The sequence below is a fragment of the Crinia signifera genome, chromosome 19 (genome assembly GCF_055691185.1).
Source record: "Crinia signifera chromosome 19, ASM5569118v1, whole genome shotgun sequence".
Taxonomy (NCBI): domain Eukaryota; kingdom Metazoa; phylum Chordata; class Amphibia; order Anura; family Myobatrachidae; genus Crinia; species Crinia signifera.
In genome coordinates, this window is record NC_139226.1 from 105,165,523 (window position 1) to 105,189,654 (window position 24,132).

Sequence of the window (24,132 nt, forward strand, 5' to 3'; positions counted from 1 at the left end):
TGCATATGTGAATGAATCTGTTTTGCTGGCTCTTGTTTCCATAGATAGATAGGTACATCCTAAAAAACCTGATCCTGCTGGGGGTAACTTGAGGACTGGGGTTGAGAAATACTGCTGTAGACATACATGTCTGTTAATCATATGCCCAAAAGGACTGTACATCTGTATCAATATGATATGACAGACAGACAGACAAACAAGCGAGGGATGATCACCAATAGATTTTTTGTTTTGTTTTATTAATTTCCTTGATTTGACCTATAGGGATTCGGGAGCAATAGATGATACGGGTTTCACATCAAAACAGATTTTAAAATGCTGCATAGAACAGAACAGCTTTTAAAATCTGATATATTTTTTTTTTTTTTTTTCAATGTGTGTGTCCTAGAATTTAAGGTACTATAGTGTTTTAGCCAGGCATATACCACTGTGCTGGGGCTGAGGAGATCATCAAAATATTGTCTAAAAATGGCAGCGCCGCTCACATTGACATGGACACATTTTTTGGGTGCAATCTTTAACTAAACTTAAACAAAATGACTTGGCTGGTGTTTTTAGAGGATATTTTAAGGATCGCTCAAGGCAATGTTGGCACTCAGAGTTAAGCATAATTGAGATTGTGAAACCTTTGCTTTCTGATGGTTAAAAAAAATATACATTGTATAAAATTACCGTGTGTGTATATGGAACCTAAATCTATGTCGTGTTTAGACTCTGATTCCATCGCTATGACATCTTATTATGGTCTGCAAATACAGATGTAGCCACAGTCATCTTTACCGCAATGAATATGCATCGGGGCAGGGGGCTGTGACTGGCCAAACATAGGAATGAATAGCACGCGTATTACTTGCAGACGCACTAGTCGCACCAGGATGGACGAGCCTGTCTACATCTGTACTTCTGGTCCCAAGTGTTGCGGATATGGGAGGCTCAACCTAGTATGTTCGGTACTTATGTATTATCTGGGCTGCCGATTTTTTGATTGTATGCCTTAACTTAAGGCATACAATCAGATGCGATGCGATATCGCATCGCATACGACCATATCGCATGCGATGCGATGACCCGATTTTTCCATAGGATTCAATGTTAAAATGGACGGAGTCCATTTTAACATGGAATTCAATGGGAAAAAGGGGTCCTTTTCATACCCCTACTATCCAAGTGGGCACGGAGTTGGATATAAACCTGTGGCGAGCCACCGAGCCCGAAGCGTGGCGAGCGGACGGTATTCTGTGCCCCCTCGCGGGGCTCGCTACACTCGCCACGCTTCGGGCTCGGTGGCTCGCTACACTCGCCACAGGTTTATATCCAACTCCATGCCCACTTGGATAGTAGGGGTATGAAAAGGACCCATTTAACAGTCCATTTTAACATTGAATCCTATGGAAAAATCGGGTCCATCGCATCGCATGCGATATGGTCGGATGCGATGCGATGGACCCGATTTCAAAATCGGCAGCCCAGTTAGTACATAAGTACCGTATGTTCTGCTTCAAAGTACTGTAATTATATTTAATTCCATTCTGTAGGGAATATATTGCTAAAATGTTAATATTTGGAAGAAAAAGGGATACAATCCATTTGTGCCATTCCTGCAGATTTGTGTGGGCGTTCAAAAAACACTGTAATGTTGCATGTGGATACAGCTATATAATAATACTACAGTGACGTGGGCTGAAGACAGTGGCTGAAGGGGGGGGGGGGCGCAATTGTTCAGGACTGGCAGTAAGCACTGCTGCGGCGCTGATGGAAAACTTGTGTTAGCGCGCCTTTTATTTAAAGTTATGTCTCCACATACTTCTATCCTCCATGCCGCTACACATAACTTGTGAGCTCCGTGTGACTCTGTAGCATGTGACTTTTTCCGTAATATGCATCTCTTTAGCTAAATGGTGTGAATAGGATGCACAAGCAGTTTCTACTGATTAAAATTATATGCTGCATCTGTATCGGCATTTGAAATGCTAGAGTTGGTAGAGTTTTGCTGGGAATTTTGTATGCAGATACAGCAAGTTCTGTATGAAGACACATCTGTATGGAGACTGCTATGGCAAGTTCTGTAAATCAAGACCCCCTTTTAATTGTGACTCCCGGTTCAGCTATATTTTGCATATTTTGTAACTGGATCCAGACGTCATCTGCTGATGTTTACTGTAACTTTCACCTATTGGATTGCAAACGCAATGAGTATGCAATTCAATGTAGTTGTGAGGTTATTTCAGGACTACAGCTTTATGTTTAGCAATTATCTATTTTTGAGAACTAATATTAAATTACCTTTGGTGGATCTCGTGAATGAGGGAGTACATTGACAGAACTTCAGTATCTAGAACAGTCTACATCAGTGGTTCCCAACCCTGGTCCTCAAGTACCCCCAACAGTGCATGTTTTCCAGGTCTCCACACAGAATCACAAGTGACATAATTAGCTCCACCTGTGGATCTTTTAAAATGTGTCTGAATAATGAGTGCACCTGCTGGGTGACCTGGAAAACATGCACTGTTGGGGGTACTTGAGGACCAGGGTTGGGAACCACTGCTCTACATTAATTTTATGTGGTCATCTAACCTTATGGGCACATTAAAATAAGATGAAGCTCTGTGGTTAATCCTGGCACTTTTGTGTGTGCAGTCCATGCAGTTTGTGTGGTTTTGGTGTCTTCAGAAAGCACAAAGTCACTGACCTGCCTAGATAATCGTTTTCGGTATAACCCAAGGATGTTCTTCACTGTGCTAAACAATTGTGGTCACCAAGTGCCTCAACGCACCTCAGCAATTGCGCTTGATCGTAGCGAGCAGACTAGTGTTCCAGGGTATTTCCATCATCTTAATTGTTGACCTTTTGTAAGCTCCCTTGATCAATCTCAGGCTTCCCTTTTCTATCTATTCAGCGTTATGTATTTTCATCTACATATTGTCTGTTTTGTGTAGCTCCGGTTTTTCTAGAGTTTTTTTCTCTATGATGATGAACTCTGAAGGTAGACTTCATAAAAGTGACATCAAAAGTATCTGTTTTTATTTGGAAAAAAATAAAAAATTAACTTTGTATTCGACTACTTTGTTGAATAACGGGTTCGGTATGACTCACCAACAGTCTGGATCCCGAAGGTCAGGTTCATTTTCTCCCTCTGAGGGAGTCGTGGACCCCCACGAGGGACAATAGCCCCTGTTCGTCAGGATTGCGACTATCAGGCAGTTGAACTATTAGGATTTCGGCATGGTCATACTGACCATCGGGATCCTGACTGTCGGCGAGACATCCAGCATCCGAAATAACTGGGCAGAAATTTGCTTAAAGTGACTCACACACTTCTAATGGCTTAAGGATACAACCCTCTGCTTAACCAACTGAACCTCAACAAAAATAAGGGATGATTTTTTTGAACAGGTAAGATACAGTGCCTGAAATTGCTTCAATATTACCTGATCAAAGCACGTCGCTGCCTTCCATTCCAGGCATGATAGTACATTCTATTTGTTGAACAAAGACTCTGACAAAAAACGGTACTTGTGGAGTATCACGGCTCCCATCGTATGCCATTGTATGCCATATGTAGTGGCATACGATGGCATACGATGCAATGCGATGTTTTACCGATTTTTTAGCATTTTTGCTCAAAAATCGTATGCCATCGCATGGCATCGTATGCCATCGCATGGCATCGTATGCCATATGTAGTGGCATACGATGCGATACGATGTTTTACCGATTTTTGAGCATTTTAGCTCAAAAATCGTATGCGATCGCATCGGATGCCATATGATGGCATCCGATGCGATGGCACCCGATTTTGCACTGAAATGCATCAGAATGCATTGAAATGTGTATTAAAGTAGTGAAATGCCCCCAAATGCCATTTTTCATAGTGCACCACCCCCACTATCAACGTCAACCCGAAGCGTGGCGAGCGCAGCGGTACGCGTCCTACGACCTTTTCATACCCCCACTATTCACGTCGGCGTGGAGTTGAGAATAGAATAGTGTGGCGAGCGCAGCGGATACCTGTGAAGCCCGCGAGGGGACGCGTATAGCTGTGAAGGTATCCGCGGCCCCTTGCGGGGCTCGCTGCGCTCGCCACGCTTCGGGCTCGGTGGCTCGCTGCGCTCGCCACACTATTCTATTCTCAACTCCACACCGACGTGGATAGTGGGGGTATGAAAAGGTCGTAGGACGCGTACCGCCGCCGCTCGCCACGCTTCGGGTTGACGTTGATAGTGGGGGTGGTGCACTATGAAAAATGGCATTTGGGGGCATTTCACAAGTTTAATACACATTTCAATGCATTCTGATGCATTTCAGTGCAAAATCGGGTGCGATCGCATGCGATTTGATCGCATGCGATGCGATTTTTAGCATACGATCTGCATATGATGCAGGTCGTGGGAGCCGTGATACTCCACAAGTACCCAAAAAACTATTATAGCAGTGGTTATCAACCTTGGTCCTCAAGTGCCCCCAACAGTTCATGGTTTCCAGGTCGTTCGGCAGGTGCACTCTTTACTCACTGACACATTTCAAGATCCAAAGGTAAAGATAAATATTTCACTTGCAATTCTGTGTGGAGGCCTGGGAAATGAGTTGGGGGTACTTGAGGACTGAGGGGTGAGAACCACTGACTTCAACAAGGAGAAAACCACCTTATTTTTTTATCTAAACTTTTATGGGGACCTATTTTGACAGAGACTTCCTTAACCTTTTGCAGTCCAATTTTTTTTGCAATTTAAACAGTCTGATTTAAATATTTAAATTAATTGTTATTTAAAAAAAAAAAAAAAAAATATTCAAAAGTGGTAGTACATTGAAAGTTGGACGATGTTCATGTTCTTCTTTGAAAGTGACTCACTATTGGCTCTACTACTAGCGCTAAGACTGTTGAGCCTGACTAGACATTGAACTTGAAAGGATTAAGTGCTGTTAGTGTTCTGGATGAATGATGGGTTCCTACCTGAGAAGTTATTAGTAATCACTGATTTATGCAAGGGGGACTTCACTACATCTCTAGTTTGCTTCCCAAATGGCCTGTTCTACTTCTCTTGCCTCATCTTTGAGTTATACATGACTTTGCGGGTTTCTGTGCCTAATTAAATCCACCCCTGTACATGGCTAAGTTTGACTGGGTCGGAAGGACAATGATTAGGTCAACAACGAGAAGGTTGACCTAATCATTGTCACTTTTTTTTTTTTTTTTTGCCGACAGGCGGTATTTTGGCCTTTCATTTTGTAGACCCTATAACCCATACACAGACAGCGATGTGTGCTGAGAAATCTGTGCCATCCACTGTGTTCTTTATGCACATGCAGGCAATCTCTCTAGATCTGGACTGCATGTGCTGAAGATCTGAATGGGAGATTGCGATACGCAGGACCGCCCATCGCCATCGCTATGGGGCATACACACGGGGCGATGTGTGTTTAATTTCTAAGTGATCTAAACAGTTCGCTTGGAAAGTAATGAAAAATTGCCCCATATGTATGTCCCCTTAGCTAGGGGCTGTGAATGACATCTTCAAGGTCCAGATGCAGCCCGTGGGCTGTGTGATGCCCGTCATGTTATATATCGATGTTACCACACACATTGCCCCTGCTGTGTATCGTGTACATTTTGGTTTACAACAAACCCTAGTAAAGGCACACCTCTTATCTCCAGTGAGTAATGCGAGATCAATACTAGAATAGATAGTGACACAAAGGCATTTAACAAATGTTCTTATGCACACGACTATTTATCTTACATACTTACTTACAATTTATCAAAGATTGGAGAGGGATAAAGGTGGGAAAGATATGCTGGGTACACACCAGAACGATGCAGATCGCGAGCGGGTCGTAAGACGATCATATGACCCGCTCACGATCTGCATACGATCTGAGTCCGATACGATCGTGACCTGTACCCAGTTAAATGGTCATTTTCAGATACTTCCCGCGCATCAGATAGGAATAGGCCCAAAACATGCCCAATTTACATACAATCGGTCGAGATTGCATATAAATTGGGTCGTTTGGGCCAAATCGTTCTGGTGTGTACCCTACAATAAACTACTAATAATTAAGCACCTATGCTGATCGGTTGCTACTTTATCTCTCACACTTCTATCTCTTGATGAACTTTGATAAATACCTCCTTAGACCATTGTCAACAATAAAAGACTCTCATGGAATTTTAGCACCTTTTGCCTTAATCACAACCTTAACAAAGTGTTATAAAGTACTTAGGGCCAGATATATCAATCTTCCAAAGTTATAAAATGGAGAGTGAAAAATAACCAGCTAATCCGCTCCTACCTGCCCTGTTGCAGGCAGGGTTTGAAAAATGACAGGTGGCAGCTGATTGGCTGGTGGTTTATCACTCTCCACTTTATCAATTTGCGAAGCTTGGTACATCTGGCCCTTAATAGTGTCTGATTGCTGTAATCCTAACATAGCTGATATAGATATTCAATAAAGGTCATACCCAGATACTTGTAACTGCTCTCATCGGGACCATTCTTCATGTGTCTAATGGTCCCTACACACAGGGGAATTTCAGGGCATTTTCCAAGTGATCTGACTTAATCTCACTAGATCGCTTAGAAAATGCCATAGCGATAGTGATGCGCTGCCTCGTGCATCGCTATCGCCCGGCGATGAATATCCAGCATGCTGAATAAATCTAGTTAGATCACCGGTCAGGGTCAGCGTTCTCACCGGAGTCCACTGGCCCAGACAGATCGCTCAGTAAAATCTCCTCGTGTGAGGGACCCAAAATACTCCTGCTTATTTGTTTTTTGTGCTAGATAAAATGCTACCACAGCATGAGTTAATAATAGATAAACATATAACTGCTAATTGCATACATCTGGAATGCAACCTATCTATTTGGTTGGAAATAATGGGCCTAATTCAGACCTGATCGCTGGGCTTCTAATTTTTGGAGCCCTGCGATCAGGTATACTCCACTTCGCCAGAGTGAATTCTCACCCCATGCAATCCCGCTTAGCATGGCTTGTTAAAATATTGCAGGTCTGCGAATAGCTGCAAATGCCTTCCCAAGCCACTCACCATTGGACTTACTCGGCGGCTGCGATAGAAACCAACCGATCTTGGACCTCACGTTACTGGGCCTGGGCACGCCTGCGATTTTCCTGACACTCCCAGAAAACGGACAGTTACCACCCCCAAACACCAGCTTCCTGTCAATCAACTTGCGCACGGGCAGCAATAAAAAAAAAAAAGTAGCAGGATTTTTTTTGCAGAATGGTCTCGCACATTCGTACTATGCGTGAGACCAACAGGCTGTACGAAGGCGCAGTCTATTAGTAATCGCCCGGCCTGTGAATTAGCAGACATGCGATCAAGTCTGAATTAGGCCCACTGTCTTCTGAAATAAGGGGTAAACTAGCAAATCCTGTTACATGCTGCTCACCACAAATTCATCAGGGTTTTTGATAAATGTTTTCCAAGTTCATTTATTACGGTTTGTTTTCTGAATGAGAGATTTGTCTGTTGAGCTACAATTGTTCGCAATTACATTGGAGTATATGCTGATCTGGCATTAACCTTTGCAGATGCTGCTCTCTGTATTGTGCTGTTCTCTGGATCTGTCGCTGGTGTTAATCGTATGAGTTACTTGAGTATTTATGTACAGATTTGCATCTGCAGGTTCAGTCTTGTTCCACCATGAATAAACAAGGCCAGAAGCAGTCTCTCTTTTCAGCGTTCTCTTCACAAGCTAGTCAGCATATTTTATGTTGAAATGCAATAATTCAAGCTATTTTTGTTATTTTTATATATATATATATATATATATATATATATATATATATATATATATATATATATATATATATATATATGATATCAGCGCTAGATAGATCTCAGTCCAGCAAGTAATTTGACCAATGGGTCATATAGTTCACCAAGTCTCAAACAAATTTGGACTGCAGCTCCCTCAGAAAAGAGACTCCTGGGATCCTCAAGAGCAATAGATGTCTGTATAGAAAAGAGGAACAGAGGGGCGCTCCATAGTGCATAAAACAGTTTAATAATAAAAAGGCACACAGCACAGAATACTAGCCATAAGAAATGCTCGTACCAAAAATATTATCGGCAGTGGGCTGGATACCACAAGATTTTATAAATGTTACCAGGCTGTATCAGCACACCAGTCCGGGGCTCAGTCAGAATAAACGCGGCCCGCGCTGTTTTTCTTGGAGGATACACAGCGTGCCGGGTCCTTCTAGGAGCAGACGGAGGGAGGACAGCCTGGAGCAGACAGCGAGCGTCACCGTAGCCATGCCCCTACGCGTTTCGTGATAACACTTCATCAGAGGGCGTGGTCTAGGTGCGCTCGCTGACACATAGAAAAAGCTGGAAACATCCAATGGGCTTTCTCCTATTGGTGATAGACACCTGCGTCCACCAATCAACACTCTCTCTCCCACTAATGGGCTATTCAAAGAGAGCTGGCCAATCCTTGAGCCAATATTCTAATGGACAGTAATGTCAGTTTACCAGAATTGGCTGCTGAGTCATTTTTCTTTTGGAGTGCCACCCACCTGCATGTTGTTATATATATATATATATATATATATATATATATATATATATATATATATATATATATATATATATATATATAATGTGGGTCTCAGAACGGCACTCAAGTAATTGAAAAAAGTATGCAGCAACGGTGCATGGTCCATATAAACTAAGATCCAGCACTTACCCAACCTCAATAGGAAAGGACCAGACCAGCACTCAGTTTGAGGTGAAAAAAACGTATGTATTCAAGGAAAGTACAACATAGTCATGTGTAGACCCTGCTACACATGACTATGTTGTACTTTCCTTGAATACATACGTTTTTTTCACCTCAAACTGAGTGCTGGTCTGGTCCTTTCCTATTGAGGTTGGGTAAGATATATATATATATATATCACGTTCTGAGTGATGCTAGATCCTTTGGAGCACTCAGATTGCTCAGTACACAGCACTGCACAGCGATGTGTGCTGAGCGATCGGCAGGGCCAGTGTTCTCTGTGAGATCACTGGCCCCAACCCCGGCAATTAATTAGATTTATCCAGAGTGCTGGATATTAATCGCCAGGGCGATAGCGACGCGCGGGGCAGCACATCGCTATCCCGCTATACACGGAACAATGCAGGACATTTTCAAAGCAGTTCCACCCAGGCATTTCATGAAATACACGGATCCTTTTCCTGTGTGAAATTGTTAATCTGGAACTTAAATTGTGGGTTTCTGGGCCTGCAAATGACCAGTATCTGAGACCCGGCGTTTAGGATCCGCGTTAACCCTTTCACCCAGGCGAAAAAAATGAGTGCAGTTGAGCAAAGTACCGGGTCTAAGTTTTAGAGCCCGAGTTTTGCTCTCCTGTGTTAAAGGGGATCTGACAGCTTCAAATGCCGGGTTATTCGGCCGCGGCTGTCTGAAAGAGGTATTAGATAAAACACCATTGGTGGAAAATACAGGACATTTTTTTTTTTTTAAATGATGTGTTTAGTAAAAGCCGTATCAGGACATGGACAGACCACTACTTTAACAGCTGTACGAGAGATGCGCAAAATATCTGCTAAAATTGCCTGTGTCGCTCACCTTTGTTATATAAATTCAAATAAAAAAAGTTTTGTAAAAAAAAAAAAAGATTTTATTTCCTATATAAGGTAAACATTACAGGATATTATGATGAATTAAAATGTTTGCTTGGCAATTTTTACACCTATTTTGACATTCCCTTGGCACTCAAAGGGTTAAAGTTGTCAGAACGTAGAACACCTCTTTCTGCGTTTATAATATTGGGGATAAACTCTAATAATCCTTTATGTGCTGTGCAGTCTTTAGAAAGACTTTTAAATGTTAATTACCGAACTCCTAATGGCTTCATGTACAGATTATTCAAACTATAAAATGTGACTTTAGTTCATTTTTGCCTGTAGCAATTACTATAGAGCAAAAGACAGCATGTGTAATTAGGACTGCATGGAAAAGATCTTTGCTTTGTATAGATCCAGAGCACCTGCGTAGTAACTGCCGGATTGCAGCCTGCAACCTACTGTAAGGCCACAAAGAGAGCAATCAGGGTTAATTGTGTCTAAATACCAAGCTAGTTGGTTTGACACGCATATAATGCATTCCCAATATAATACTGTACATTGGAATGTCATGAGCCTGTATTCTGCAATTTCCATGTATTGTAAGCAGAGAATAATGCAGTATTTATCTGTACAAATGAGAGCTGTTAGGAATTGTTCTCATAGAGCAGAAATGAGTTCCCCAGAAAGCTCAACACCTAATGAGTCATTTTCAGATTCTTACGCCTGCAAAAAGCAAGGCTCCACCGCTAAGCTAGGCCAGGCGGATATGTTTTATTATATATATATAAAAAATGTACAGGTCGGGTCGCCCCATGTATTGCAAAAATTAAATATTCCGAAATCAGTGTTTTTTCTGAATATTTTGGGGGTTGTTGCCTGACCTTTTTTTTTTTATATATATATTTACCTCGTCCCCCGACGTCCACAGCGGCATATCTGGTCCCAGGGGTGCATTACACGAGTGCGCGGGTGTGTCAGTGATGTCACTGGCGCACTCGTGCAATGCACACCTGTGACCAGAGATGAAGCGGATCCTGAAGGCCGCCGTGGACGTCGGGGGACCATTGGGGCACCACCAGGGGACCATGTTAGTATAGAAAAAAAAAAAAAAAAATATATATATATATATATATATATATATATATATATATATATATATATATATATATATATATATATATATATATATATATATATATATTCCAAAATCTGAAAAAAATTCCTTTCGGATAAGGGATACTCATGTCTCTGTTCAGACGTGATGGGGTTGGTCAATCATTAGCAAACTTCCCGGCATATACTTCCTGTGGGCACCTGGAAAAGGTTTCCTGTACTAGACTACAAAAGTTATATCTGATATTTTTCAATTTAAAGAGGTTCCAGTAACCGTTGCGTCTCTTGTTTCTGTTTTGTGTAGCTTGGAGGTTCTTATGAGGCACTATGGTACTTTTGCAATCACATTGGAACACATTCTAAATGTATTTTGTGCATTTGTCACTTATAGGAAGGAGGAGAGCGCTCCATGGTAAAAATAAACTCAGTCTAAACAGACAAGGAAAGAAGACTGGCCCAGAAATAGCTTCTGCCGAAATGAAGGATTCCCCAGATGGTAAGATTAGATCTTTAGTCGGGGCTTCTAGTGCTGTAACTTGCAGGACTCCTTATATTACACAGTCATTTATTTCATTTTTTTGTGTTCAGATTTCTTAGAATGCCTTATTTGTATTTTTATTGATCTCTAAGGGTTGAGTATGGGATCCCACTTCCTGAAATACCTGTAGTCAGGACTGACCCCAGCATCCCAACAGTTCTGAAGTACAGGTTGAGTATCCCTTATCCAAAATGCTCGGGACCAGGAGAATTTTGGATAACGGATTATTCCGTATTTCGGAATATTTTTATATTTCAATGATGTATTTTGAAGTATCTTGCATTTATGCTGTATAAACACATAATATACACACAAATATATTTTATTACCACATAAAATACACACAAATATATTTTATTTGTTCAAAAAACAAGGTTTCAAAACGTGAAACAAAATGTGTGTACTATCTCAGCACTGAATTTGAATGCCAAGCAATCATTGTCTTGCACATATATAGTGCCAGTTACATATCATGTCCCCAGTGATGCTGTTACAAATGTCCCCAGTGAGTTTTTAGCAAAAAAAAATATTTTTTTTTCACTTTCTGGAATGTCTGGTTTTCGGAATAATTCGGATAACGGATATTCGGATACGGGATACTCGACCTGTATTTCCCTTTCTCCTTGCAGCCTAAACCTAACCCTCCGCCACTCAAGCAGCCTGACTCTCCTTCCCTACCCACAGCTTAACCATAATACCATACCCCCCCCTCCTCCCCCAAGCAGCCTAACTTCTCCAACAATCCGAGAAGTTTTTCTTATGCCCCCCTTGGGTCAGATCTCCAGCGCCTTCCACCAAAGATTCCTAATAACCAGTTAATACATCATTTTAAACCAATGAATCAATATCATCTGGAGTCTCACACTGACATTTGCATCCAGGGGCGCTAAACACAAGCCCCTAAGCCGGCTTCTGACTTGTTGGAATAAAACCCCCTGACTGAGTCTCCTGTACCGATTTGTTCAACAAGTAGCTGTACAAATATTTTAGAAGGTTCTACCATATTATACATGTTAGGACTAGTAGTACCACAACGGCTAGACCTTAACAGGTTGAAGATTGCTTTTGTCACTTGGAGCAGACGTTAGACAACAGAACTTGTCAGAGCAAACACTTCGGTAGCTCACTGGATGAGTGTCAGCGGGACTATGGCCTAATACTTGGTACACACCTTGCAATAATACGATTCAGCGATGATGATATGTAATGATACATTGCATCTGATGTACACACTAAATGATCCACTGCCTAGCGAGGCATGTATCCTTACGTAACCATACCACGGATGGCCATGAATACTTCCCATCGGATGTGCGGATGTGCGTCTAGTGGAACGACCCAATTGACAGATCGGATGTACACATTGTGAGATGTGTACGATATATTGTTTTGATCCAGGCCAATACAGTATATCCTTTATAGTGTGTATCCAGCATTACACTGCAGACAGGAGTTCCCAATCATTCTCGAGTAGGTCTGCAGTCTAGCTCAGTTTACCAAGATCCAAAAGCTTGATTCAGATGGTCTTCTGATTCTCCCCAGCTCCTCTTTGGCTGTTTTTTTAAATATAGGTGTAGATGTATGAAGCAGTGATAAGGGAGGAGAAGTGGCCCAAGGCAACCAATCAGTACTGAAGTAACATCTATAATTTGCATAATATTAAATTATACAGAGCATCTGATTGGTTGCCATGGGCCACTTCTCCATGGGCTCACTTCTTCTCCCTTATCGCTACTTCATACATCTGCTCCAGAATACCATGTCAGTTATCACTATGGGGTGTATTCAATGCCGCTTGGCGAGGGGGGGTTTGGATGGTGAGGATGTCTTTTTTTGGCAAAGATTCTCCAGAACGGCGAGGTTCGCTGCATATAACTGCGAACCTCGCCATTTTGACGGCCACACTCGCCGTCTCCACCTAGCTGAAAAGACCCAGTGAGGTGGAAACGGTAAATGAAGGGGGGGGGGGGGCTGTCAGTTAAATACTGACCCTCGTGCTATCTGCACTGCTCGCCATCATAGCTCACCATATAGCATTGAATATACCCCTATGACTTGACTGCACGTTCCAGAACTTTATTGCCAACCTCTTCTTCTAGACTGCAAGATATGCCTGATAAATAATACTAAAAACTATATTTTCTCTACTGAATATACAGTATAATAATAAATTCTATTTGTATAAACATATCCATATTTGAGCGTTAACTAAATAGAATTGTCAGCCTGCTTTTATTAGGATTTTACATGGTCATTGTTCTGAGCTGTGTTTTCTTTCACACTGATCTGAAGTATAAAGCTTCGCACACAGCACTGTCGATATCGTTAACTACTGTATATCAGCAGTGCCGTTAAACCGAACGACCCGAGACCCCCCACATGCAGTCACTGACCATATATTCAGATTGGACTGCATGTTCAGATGATCAGGCATATCGTTAACGACCTGCGGGAGCGTGCCTCTTTTACGTGGTACTGGGTACACATGGAACGATATGCACAATAAAATTAATGTGTCTATAGTTCATTAAATTGGTATAATATGTACACAGCTTTAATTGTTTTATAGCAGCCCAGAAGTGAACCCATCTAGCGTTAATAAAAAGTAGACCAAATTAAGCACGCTGATATAGAAATTTATTATGTCACTATTAAGTCGTTATTGAATAAAGGTTTTATATTATTTTTTGTTTATCTTTAGGATTTGGTACCAAAATGATTTTGTCTCAACATTTCTATAAACTATAGGGGCTTATACCCTAACTGCTTGTAATGAAAGGTGCTACCTTGCTTAGATTTCTAATTTTACACATAGACAAACGGGGGTGCAGGCAATCGTTACTACTCTAAATGACAATATATATTAACATAATGTACATTTAAATATTCATATTGTTAGCATAAATTTAATAAGAGCTTGCCCACCAATGTCAAGGTCACCTCTGTCGGTCAAGTCCCTAATACTAAGTTTCACGTCTGGGGAGCAGGACACCCCCAAACCACTCTAGCCATCATCATCACTAATTTTTCTTTTTGTTTACAGCTCCTAATGAAGAGGATACAAAGCCTCTAGGCTCCCCTGTCTTGTCGCTTGAACAGACAGCCGTGATCCAAGAAATGGTGAATCACAATGTCCTCCCAGAGTGTATCTCCATCCCTACCACTAAACTACTTCAAATGTCAGACCAAAAGAGTATGGAAGAAGTTGATCTTGAGCAGGATCTTGTTGAAGACTTTTACAAAGAAAGTTCCGAAAGAGAGTCCGTAAATCAGGAAGATGACAGTGCAGAAATGCTTGATGACTTCCGAAGTACGTCTGATGAGACTCCAGAAGGGTCTCCAAAAAAGAAAACTCTTAAAATCGCTAAACCCAAAGGGGATACCAATGGGGAGTCACCTGAGGCTTTCATGTTTCCATGCCAGCATTGCGAGAGAAAATTCACAACAAAACAAGGGCTAGAACGACACATGCATATTCACGTTTCCACCATTAACCACGCATTCAAGTGCCGGTACTGTGGAAAGGCATTCGGAACACAGATCAACCGGAGAAGACATGAACGACGGCATGAAGCTGGCCCTAAAAGGAAATCTTTAGTGCTGTCTACCTCTGGTGAATTTGGTCAAACTCACAAACATATTATTGATTCTCTTAAAGCAACTGACGAATACAGTAGTTCTCGGCTACAGTATAAAATGACTGATTCTGATAGGGAAACCTCACATTCTGTTCTTTCGGATGAAAATGGAGAGTCAAGCCGAGAGCTGCATCCATGTAAATACTGTAAAAAGGTATTTGGAACCCACACAAACATGCGTCGGCACCAACGCAGAGTTCACGAACGCCATCTAATGCCCAAAGGTGTGCGGAGAAAAGGCCATCTTCTTGAAGATACAAACCTAAAATCTGAGCAGTCTCCACCAGCTGAAAACGTTTACATAGAAAACACCGAAATAGAGGAAGACGGAGAAGTGGATGATGTTTATATAATGGACATCTCCAACAATATATCTGAGAATCTAACCTACTATATAGATGGTAAATTACCATCAAACATTGCAAATACTGCTTGTGATGTAATAGAAGTAGAGACCAGCTCTACAGATGTGTTGGGAATCAATTGCTTGCTTACCCCTATCAAGGTTGAGGTTTCTCAAAATGTAAGACCGCTTCCATCTGCTTCTTCTGATAATCCAAATCCACTTAGTGACTCTTCCTGCAGCGGAATATTGGAGCCAAAAAAGAGACGAACCATTAGCCCACCTCTACTGTCAAAAATCAAAACTGAAGTGGAGCTAGAACCAGTAACACCTTCTTGCTCTCTTACTATTCCGCTAAGTGTGGCTGTAGGTGATAATTTACCATTTCAGAAGGAGAAGAATGTTTATTTATCTTCAAAGCTAAAACAGCTTCTTCAAATGCAAGAAAGTAACCAGGCTCAAGTTAGTCCATCACTGCTGACGGAGATTCCAAAGTTGAGTCCAGCAGTCTCAACATTGGCAACCTGTTCCAATAGATTTAAAAGACGAACAACATCACCTCCCAGTTCCCCACAACACAGCCCAGCTCCCAAAGAATTTATTAAACAAGAAGGAAAAACCTCTTGGAATGAAGGGATTGCTCCAAAAATACCAAAGTTAGAAAGTCACAGTCCGTCGCCTGTCTGGAGCTTATCTGGAAGAGAGGAACAAGACAGCGTGAGTCCTTCTGAAGACGTAAAGAGTGCAAAAGATTGGACTTCAAATGTATCTTTTGGTAATGTCTGCAACCAGCAACCTCTGGACTTGTCCAGTGGAGTAAAACAAAAATCTGATAGCAAAAGTCAAACACCAGTTCCTTGGGAGTCTGTGCTTGATCTGAGTGTAAATAAAAAGCCCTTCAGTGAAAGTGATACAAAGGAGTACAAAGGGAACATCTTATGCATTGGTGTAAAAAAGAAGAAACCAACAACATGCATGTTGAAAAAAGTTTTATTAAATGAATATGATGAATTGGAAGTTCCTGGGGATTGTATTTCACAAACAGATGATTCTGTTCTTCCTTGTAGAACCGATGAGCAAACGCAAGATACAGAACTTGGGGCAGGCTCAAGTGATGACCTTTCTCTTCCTCCCGAAGTTGCTTCCCCTGCTCCAGTTGAGCATACTTGTACAACAGTTTGCCAGTCACCACCTATTCTAACTCCTTCTGAGGCACCTTCTCCTACCCCATGTCCTCCATTTTTGACGGACAGTACATCGCCACCTCCTCTTTTAATTACTAATGCCCCTTCACTCCCAGATTCTTTATGCAGTGTACCTCCCACCCCATCTTGCCCTTCACCCTTGTCTGCTATCACACAGTCCCCACTCCCAGTTCTTTCATGTACAGTATCTCCATCCCCATCTCCTTCTCCTACTACTGATCCTTCTGGCTCTGCTTCCCCTGGCCCACCCACCCTCTCCTCTTCATCATCTTCCACCTCATCTTCCTCTACTCCGTCATCATCATCTTCATCCTCATGTTCATCTCCCCCACCTTTGACTGTAGGAATGTCAGTCTTATCTCCCTCTTTAAATGTAGAACCTTCTGCAGTGATGTTTGTTAAACAAGAGAGACACGAGGAAGTATCAGCAACTAGAGACACTTTACAGATGAGTCAAAATGACTCCGCTTCTGAAGGTTTTAATAAGACCTTTGTGTGTAATGTTTGTGAATTGCCATTTACATCCATCAAAGACCTTTCCAAACATCTTGTTGTGCATGCTGAAGAATGGCCCTTCAAATGTGAATTTTGTGTGCAGCTTTTTAAAGATTCATCAAACCTCTCAGAACATCGTTTCATGCTGCATGGGGTGGGGAAGATTTTTGTTTGCTCGATATGCAAAAAGGAGTTTGCCTTCCTTTGTAACTTACAGCAACATCAGCAAGATCTGCATGCAGACCAAGAGTATGGTCACCACGAGTTGGAAAGTGGGACTCTTAGGCCACAAAACTTTACAGACCCAAGCAAAGCAAGTTTAATTCCACATCAAAGAATTGATGAAGATGATGATGATGATGAGCCATTGACGCCCTCCCCAGAAGATGATGAAGATCTCAATGATTCTTCTGAAGAACTTTATACCACAATTAAGATTATGGCTTCAGGGGAAAAATCGAAAAACCCAGATGTACGCATGGGTCTTAATCAGCACTACCCAAGCTTTAAACCACCACCTTTTCAATACCATACTAAAAACCCCATGGGTATTGGCACAACTGCAACAAATTTTACTACTCATAATATTCCTCAAACCTTCACTACTGCTATACGTTGCACTAAATGTGGGAAGGGTGTTGATAATATGCCTGAATTACATAAGCACATATTAGTATGTGCCTCTGCCAGTGACAAAAAGAGATACACTCCTAAAAAGAACCCAATTCCCTTGAAACAGACTGTGCAACCTAAGAATGGCGTAGGAGTTGTACTTCTGGAAGCTACAGAGAACAGTTCATATCGGCGAATGGGTCAACCAAAAAAACTTAATTTTACCATTGAACTCGGTAAAATGTCTTCTAGAAAGCTAAAGTTGGGTGCACTAAAAAGAAAAAACCAGCTGCTACACAAGGCAATTTTGCAAAAGAACAAGAAAACCAAGCAAAGGTCAGGTATGAAAATAAATATGTCCCCTGACTTATCTTCCCATGTTTGTCCATACTGCAACCGAGAGTTTACCTACCTAAAAAGTTTGAACAAACATGCATCCTTTAGTTGTCCGAAGAAGCCAGCCTCCCCACCTACCAAAAAGTCTGCTCCCAAACCTTCAAAGAAGTCTTCATCTGCCAAGAAACACACAGCTAGCATCACACGGCGGACAGCCGATGCTGAAATACAAATGCAAAGCACAGAAACCCATTTGGGGAAAACTAGAGCCAGGAGCATAGCACCATCACCAATTCAGCTACCTATAATACCTATCAAATCTAAACAAAGTGTGAAAACTACTCCTCCGGTCAAGTCTAAAAAACAAAATATACCTGTTGTAAGGAACTCAAGCCCAGTAAGAGTGTCTAAAAGTCAAACTGCTGTAGAGGGGAAAAAATTTAAGAAAGCAGCACTCCATGTCCTACCGCAATCTTTTGGGAAAACCTCACGGAAGCTGCATGTCAAAATGCAGAAGAACAAGTTATCAAACAAGCAGTTAGCAAAGAAGAAGAAAAAGGGCAAATACAAAGGTAAATCCAGAGAGAGAGTAGGAGGACCTCGAACCAGAAGCTCTGCAGACTATTCAGATAAGAGGGAGGATGGAAGACAAGAACCTAGGTAATCTAGATCTGCCTTTCTAATAGGCTGTGTATACATTGGCATTTGAGCACGTATGGGAATGTTGTTTTCCCAAACAACATACCTTAGGCATTGCTTTGTAGTTTGAGGGCGATGTACAACATGAACACCTGTATAGAACATTTGTGCAAACCAAGTGACATTACTAATAGCAACTGATAATTGCTTTCATTTTTTAAATTAATGGAATGTGATTGTGGGATGTGACATTAATATTCACAATTGTTTCCCCATGTTTATCCGTACTTCAAATTCAGTGATTTTAAATGCTGCTTTGATGCACTGCTCTCTTGTCAGAGACAAAGTGAGATTTTTGTCTTCCATAAAGACGTCCTTAACTTCATTATTAGAAAAAGAAAATGCAGAAAGAAGGTGTAATGGAGACCAAAAAATATAATCCACTTCTTTGCGGACATCTGTCTAACTGTTATTATATGCCAGATCCTAGAGATGACGAACTACCACAGATTAGTTGTCTTGACTTATTTGACCCTTCAAACAGTGACTCAAGTAAGGGACAGATATATAATTAGACATCTGGGGCTCATATCCTTTGAATTTGGCAGCTATACATGATGCCGGTCGAACTTGGAGGTGTTTTAAATGAGCAATCATTAACAAGGCATGGTTTGGCCAGCCGGCATCCTGCACAGCCACCGAAGTCGGAAGCTATTACATCTGTCCCCTGTTGTGCATGCATTTGTATTTCAGGTACTTGTTTCCTAGCACGGAGCCCATGATATTCAGTCGCATGGCATTTTTTTAATCGCATCGCATGCCATATGCCCGTATGCGTTGCGATTTTAAATTGTATAAGCCCCCTAATGGGTTTACTCAATGTTAAATGTCCACCAAATACGATTTTAAATTGTATAAGCACCCTAATGGGTGCTTACAATGTTAAATGCACCCCCACGCCACCCCCACTATGAACGTCAACCCGAAGCGTGGCGAGCGACGGCGGTACGCGTCCTCTGACCTTTTCATACCCCCACTATCCACGTCGGTGTGGAGTTGATTTTATATAGTGTGGCGAGCCACCGAGCCCGAAGCGTGGCGAGCGCAGCGTATTACTTTACATGTATTCCGCGTCCCCTCGCGGGTCTCGCTGCGCTCGCCACACTATCTAAGATCAACTCCACGCCAACGTGGATGGAGGGGGTATGAAAAGGTCGGAGGACGCGTACGGCCGCGCCTCGCGGTCTCGATGCGCTCGCCACGCTTCGGGTTGACGTTCATAGTGGGGGTGGCGAGGGGGGTGCATTTAACATTGTAAGCACCCATTAGGGTGCTTATACAATTTAAAATTGCATTGCATTGTATGCCATATACAATGGTATACAATTTTTAATTGTATGGCTTATGGTATGGTATGCGATGCGATGGGCGCCGTGCTAGGAAACAAGTACCGTATTTCATTGAAATAAGTCTACAGGTTGGTAACATGCAGCATCTTCAACATTTCTCTCTCATCGGGAACTGCCCGCTCTGTATTTAACATGTTCTTTTCCCTCCTATTCTTAACCACTTAACTAACTAATATGGTAAAAAATGCTCTAATATGTTAAACTCATTAGCTGTGCATACACTAGGGCCACTTCTTTCCTCAGAAGTCACTCTCGATCCCCCCCTTGAGGTGCCTGGGACCTTTCTGGGCGGCAGGGTAGCATGCAATATATTGCATATGGTTCTATTGCATGTAATATATTGCATGCAATCCCAGCCATGCCCGCTCGGCTCGGAAACAATCCAACAAATTGCTTGTGCAGCCGGAGCGACTTGCAGGTGCGATGGGCACGGGACCACGCATCACATTGGTCCTGCTGTCAATCACATGCAATTCTGAAGCCTTTCATGTGAGAAAGAGCCCAAATTGCATGTGAAACGCCCTAGTCTATGTTTACAAAATAAATCACATAGGCCCATCTCTATGGCTAAGTGCTCATCAGCATAAATGAGGGAGGGAGTATAGATGGAGCATTGAACAAAGAACAGAGCCTTGGTAGACTTAAACTGATAGTGTGAGTGGGGGAGAGGTCATGAGAAGAGACAGAGGAAGCTTTCAAAATCCACTTTTTATTAAAGCCTTCTAGTTCTCATCCTATCGCCTCATTACTTCTCCATCTGACTCTCCCCTCTGTCTATCTGTCCCTCCTTTCTAGACTGTTCTCACAAGTAGGGCCCTCTTGTGCTCCTCCCCTGCCCACAGTGGCACCAAACCGTTTAGGTGGGGTGTTTGTGAATATGTGCAACTATATCTATTCAGCTTGTATCCAATGTTCTGCACTTTTATGTGCAGAACCCTAGTGGGCCATATAAATGAAAATTACAATGAATAGAGTTGATTCAGTAAAATCAGCATTAACTGCTCAGATGAAACATGCACAGAAATGTCATGTTTACATATGTAGTCCTTTGCATAGGCAGATATGCACCTAGTTTATACAAGCCCTCCTCAATGTACACCGGCACTTGCCATAGAGTAGGCATGCCTCCCAGCTATATAGACTTACCTGCTGTTCTTCAGTGATACATTTGCGTGATGACATGCCCTAGTTACTGAACTTGATCCATGTGAGCTCTCCACTGCACACTCCTGTTCCACCTCCCAGGTTGGAAGAGTAGATATGTTCCCATACTTTATTTTGCTCATTCTCTGAGAATGTCCAGTACAAATGTAACACTGCCCCAAATGGTGTACTTTCAGCCTTGCGCCAGCCCAACATTTCATTGCCACCACTTCTGAGAAAAGTAGACATGATGTAGCAATAATATCAAATTAATAAGGCCTTTAGAGGTGGTTGATATCTTTAATGGTGCATCTAAAATGACCGCCTTATTTGGATCAATAATCCCTCCAACCGATGACCCAAAATGGCTGCCATTCCCTTTGCATGAAACACAGAGACCATTGAGAAAAAACAAAGCTAAACCTCTTTTATTATATCCATGTTCTTTTTTGTACTGTATTATGTTTATACTATCTGTTAAGCGCCTTGGCACCTATTTGAAAAATAGCCCTATATAAATACAATTATTATTTTTCATTATTAATTGATATGAAGTTTAAAGCTGAGCCGTTACCTATACATTGATAAGCATCCATTTTGAAAGTTCTGTATTCTTGATCATACAGTGTACTCAAGAGCTTCATAATGAGTGATGTTGTCAGGATATTAGTGCAGATCACAAAATGGCAGTCTTCAGTGCTTGTAGATGATTGGCCACCTTTTATCCATGTATATTTTTCCATAATGGTAGATCTTTATTTTGTGCTGTTTTGACTTTAATACATCACCTTGTGTTTTTGTTTCCTGACAGGAGCCAGTTTTAAAATATACACCCTCCTATGACTACTGGTTAATAGCTGTTGCATGATCAAGCTTAATGAAGCACTACAAGAGTACAACAAGAGAATGCAAATGGGGCCGCACGTTGGTTGTTGCAGCCTTCATCACAGTGTCTCTATCTGTGTTTCCTCAGTCGGTGTCTGGCATGCTGAAACACTGTTCATTCCACAATGACTGCGCACATTCGACTGGGATACTCATTGCCATGAGTACATTTTAAGTTTATTGCTAATATTCTCAGAACAAAGGATTCATTATTATACAGGGCACATAACCTTTTAATGGTCTCTGTATTTTTTTTTTTTTTAAAGATAAAATGTTGGCAATTCAGGGTTCGCAAATATTGCTGCATCTGACTAAAGTACTTTCATAAAAGTATAAAACAGATTTAAAACTTTTTTTCTATAAATCCTGCAATTGAAGCCTAAATATAAATAAAATCAGTTGGGAACTTTTAGATTTCCAGCATTAGCGACCGGGCACATGAATTAATATTTAATATAATTAATACAGTACATTGTTTTTACCAATTCCCAAATTTACATTTTTATATTCACACAGAGCTGTAGTCTAAAGGTATGTAACTGAAACCAGCTTTATTTTCTGTTGAGTACCATTTAAAAAATATTTTTTTTTTTAAATGTATGTTCTGTAATTAAGATGCTACATATATTGCACATGTTTCTTAGTACTGTAGGATAGCTGAAAGTCATTGTTTTGATCTGTTAAAATATTTTACAAATGTAATGTTTTTTTTCTTTTGCCACTACTATTCAGAGCTGTAATATTTCAAATTATTCAACATGAATTTCATTTATATACCCTTCTTTGTTATCAGTTATAAAGTAATCTACCTCCTAGACTGTAGTTCGACACTTGTTTGGTGAATTTGTGCCACTTTATCGCTTTTACTATCATTCCCATTTTTGTTACATTTCTTTAACTGGGACTTTTATGTTCGGAAATTGTATAAAGCATTTGTAGTAAGTTTAAGTAAAAAAAAAAAAGAAAAAAAGGCAAAAAAATAAAATATTTAAAATTTATTTAAATTGTTTTTGACATGTCAGTTGTATTATGTGATTTCTTCGTTTTGACAAGTTTATATTTTTGGGGGATGTTAATCTTATTGTTTAATGTACTGGAGTTTGCTTTTTGTTCCATTGGTTTTTATTCTTTATTTTATTTTTATTTTCTTTTGGGGGGTGGGGGGGTGGGCTTGACAGGTAATTTGAGAATATTTTAATGAAATAATTAGAATTTGCAAATTTGACAAACGGTTTCCAGTCGTCACAGCTTTTAAACCTGACATTGACAAATATATTTTACTTAAAAGTATACAAGTTAAGATGTGGTTTATGCTATTTTTATTCTGGCATGAAATCTTGTGATTGTCAGATGTGTTTTAAAATGGGAAAATCTTTTATGCTGTTTAAAGCACTTAACCTTATAGATGGGCCTATCGTGATATCTTTTATATACTTGTAATCAATAAAAAAAAAAACTTTATTAAACCAAGTTTGGAAATCTTACCTTCAAATCTTAATATTTGCTTGGTAGGTAGAACAAGATGTGTGCTTTTATGGCATAAACCACTGTTAAAGTTGCTTCATGGCCACTATGTTAAAGTGGCTTCATTTTCAAAACTCATGGAATGCTCCATATCGTTAATACTCAAGAAGGACAATCTTACTATGAAAGTGGAATACAAACCATACTTTTACAATGAGGTAGTTCAATATATTATGACTGCTGTTAAACAGATTGTTCACCAAGTTCCTGATTCAGCGACGGTGGCATGTTGACTCAGTGACTCAAGTTATTTCCACTGCGTCCACATCTATGTCACAGTGTTGATTTATTTGCCAAATGAATGACCGCAAATGGTGCGTTTGTGAGATGTAATGGGTAAGTGATGTCTTAAATGCAGGCATGTCATGACTGTTTCGGGGGTGTGAACAGATTATGACTGTGATCCCATAAACCGTTAAACTTGCTCTGGCATCTTGCTTGCGATGGCCATGCTGCTTGATCATAATGTTACTCAGAAGGTTGATGATCCACTAATGTTCGTCCAGTGGTTGAGTCTTTGCATACAAGCAGCGGTACAGAGACCCCACTGATGGGCATCTCAGTACAGATCCTGGCGGTTTTGACATGAACATATGTTCGGAGAATCACTGCATAACCATCCTTATTGGATTTGCAAGCACCTCTACAACCC

The 24,132-nt window shown here is 41.0% G+C and overlaps 1 protein-coding gene across 4 annotated transcripts in view; it reads left to right on the forward strand.

Moving 5' to 3' along the window:
- PRDM2 (PR/SET domain 2) overlaps window positions 1-23,422 on the forward strand; it is a 95,706-nt gene extending 72,284 nt beyond the window's left edge. For all 4 annotated transcript variants that reach the window (XM_083163073.1, XM_083163074.1, XM_083163075.1 and 1 more), the window contains 3 exons: window positions 11,105-11,209; window positions 14,295-18,540; window positions 21,883-23,422. In XM_083163073.1, the coding sequence (XP_083019199.1) occupies window positions 11,105-11,209; window positions 14,295-18,540; window positions 21,883-21,895 (4,364 nt within the window). In that variant the 3' untranslated portion in view covers window positions 21,896-23,422. The remainder of the gene's footprint in view (window positions 1-11,104; window positions 11,210-14,294; window positions 18,541-21,882) is intronic.
- Window positions 23,423-24,132: the final 710 nt, after the last annotated feature.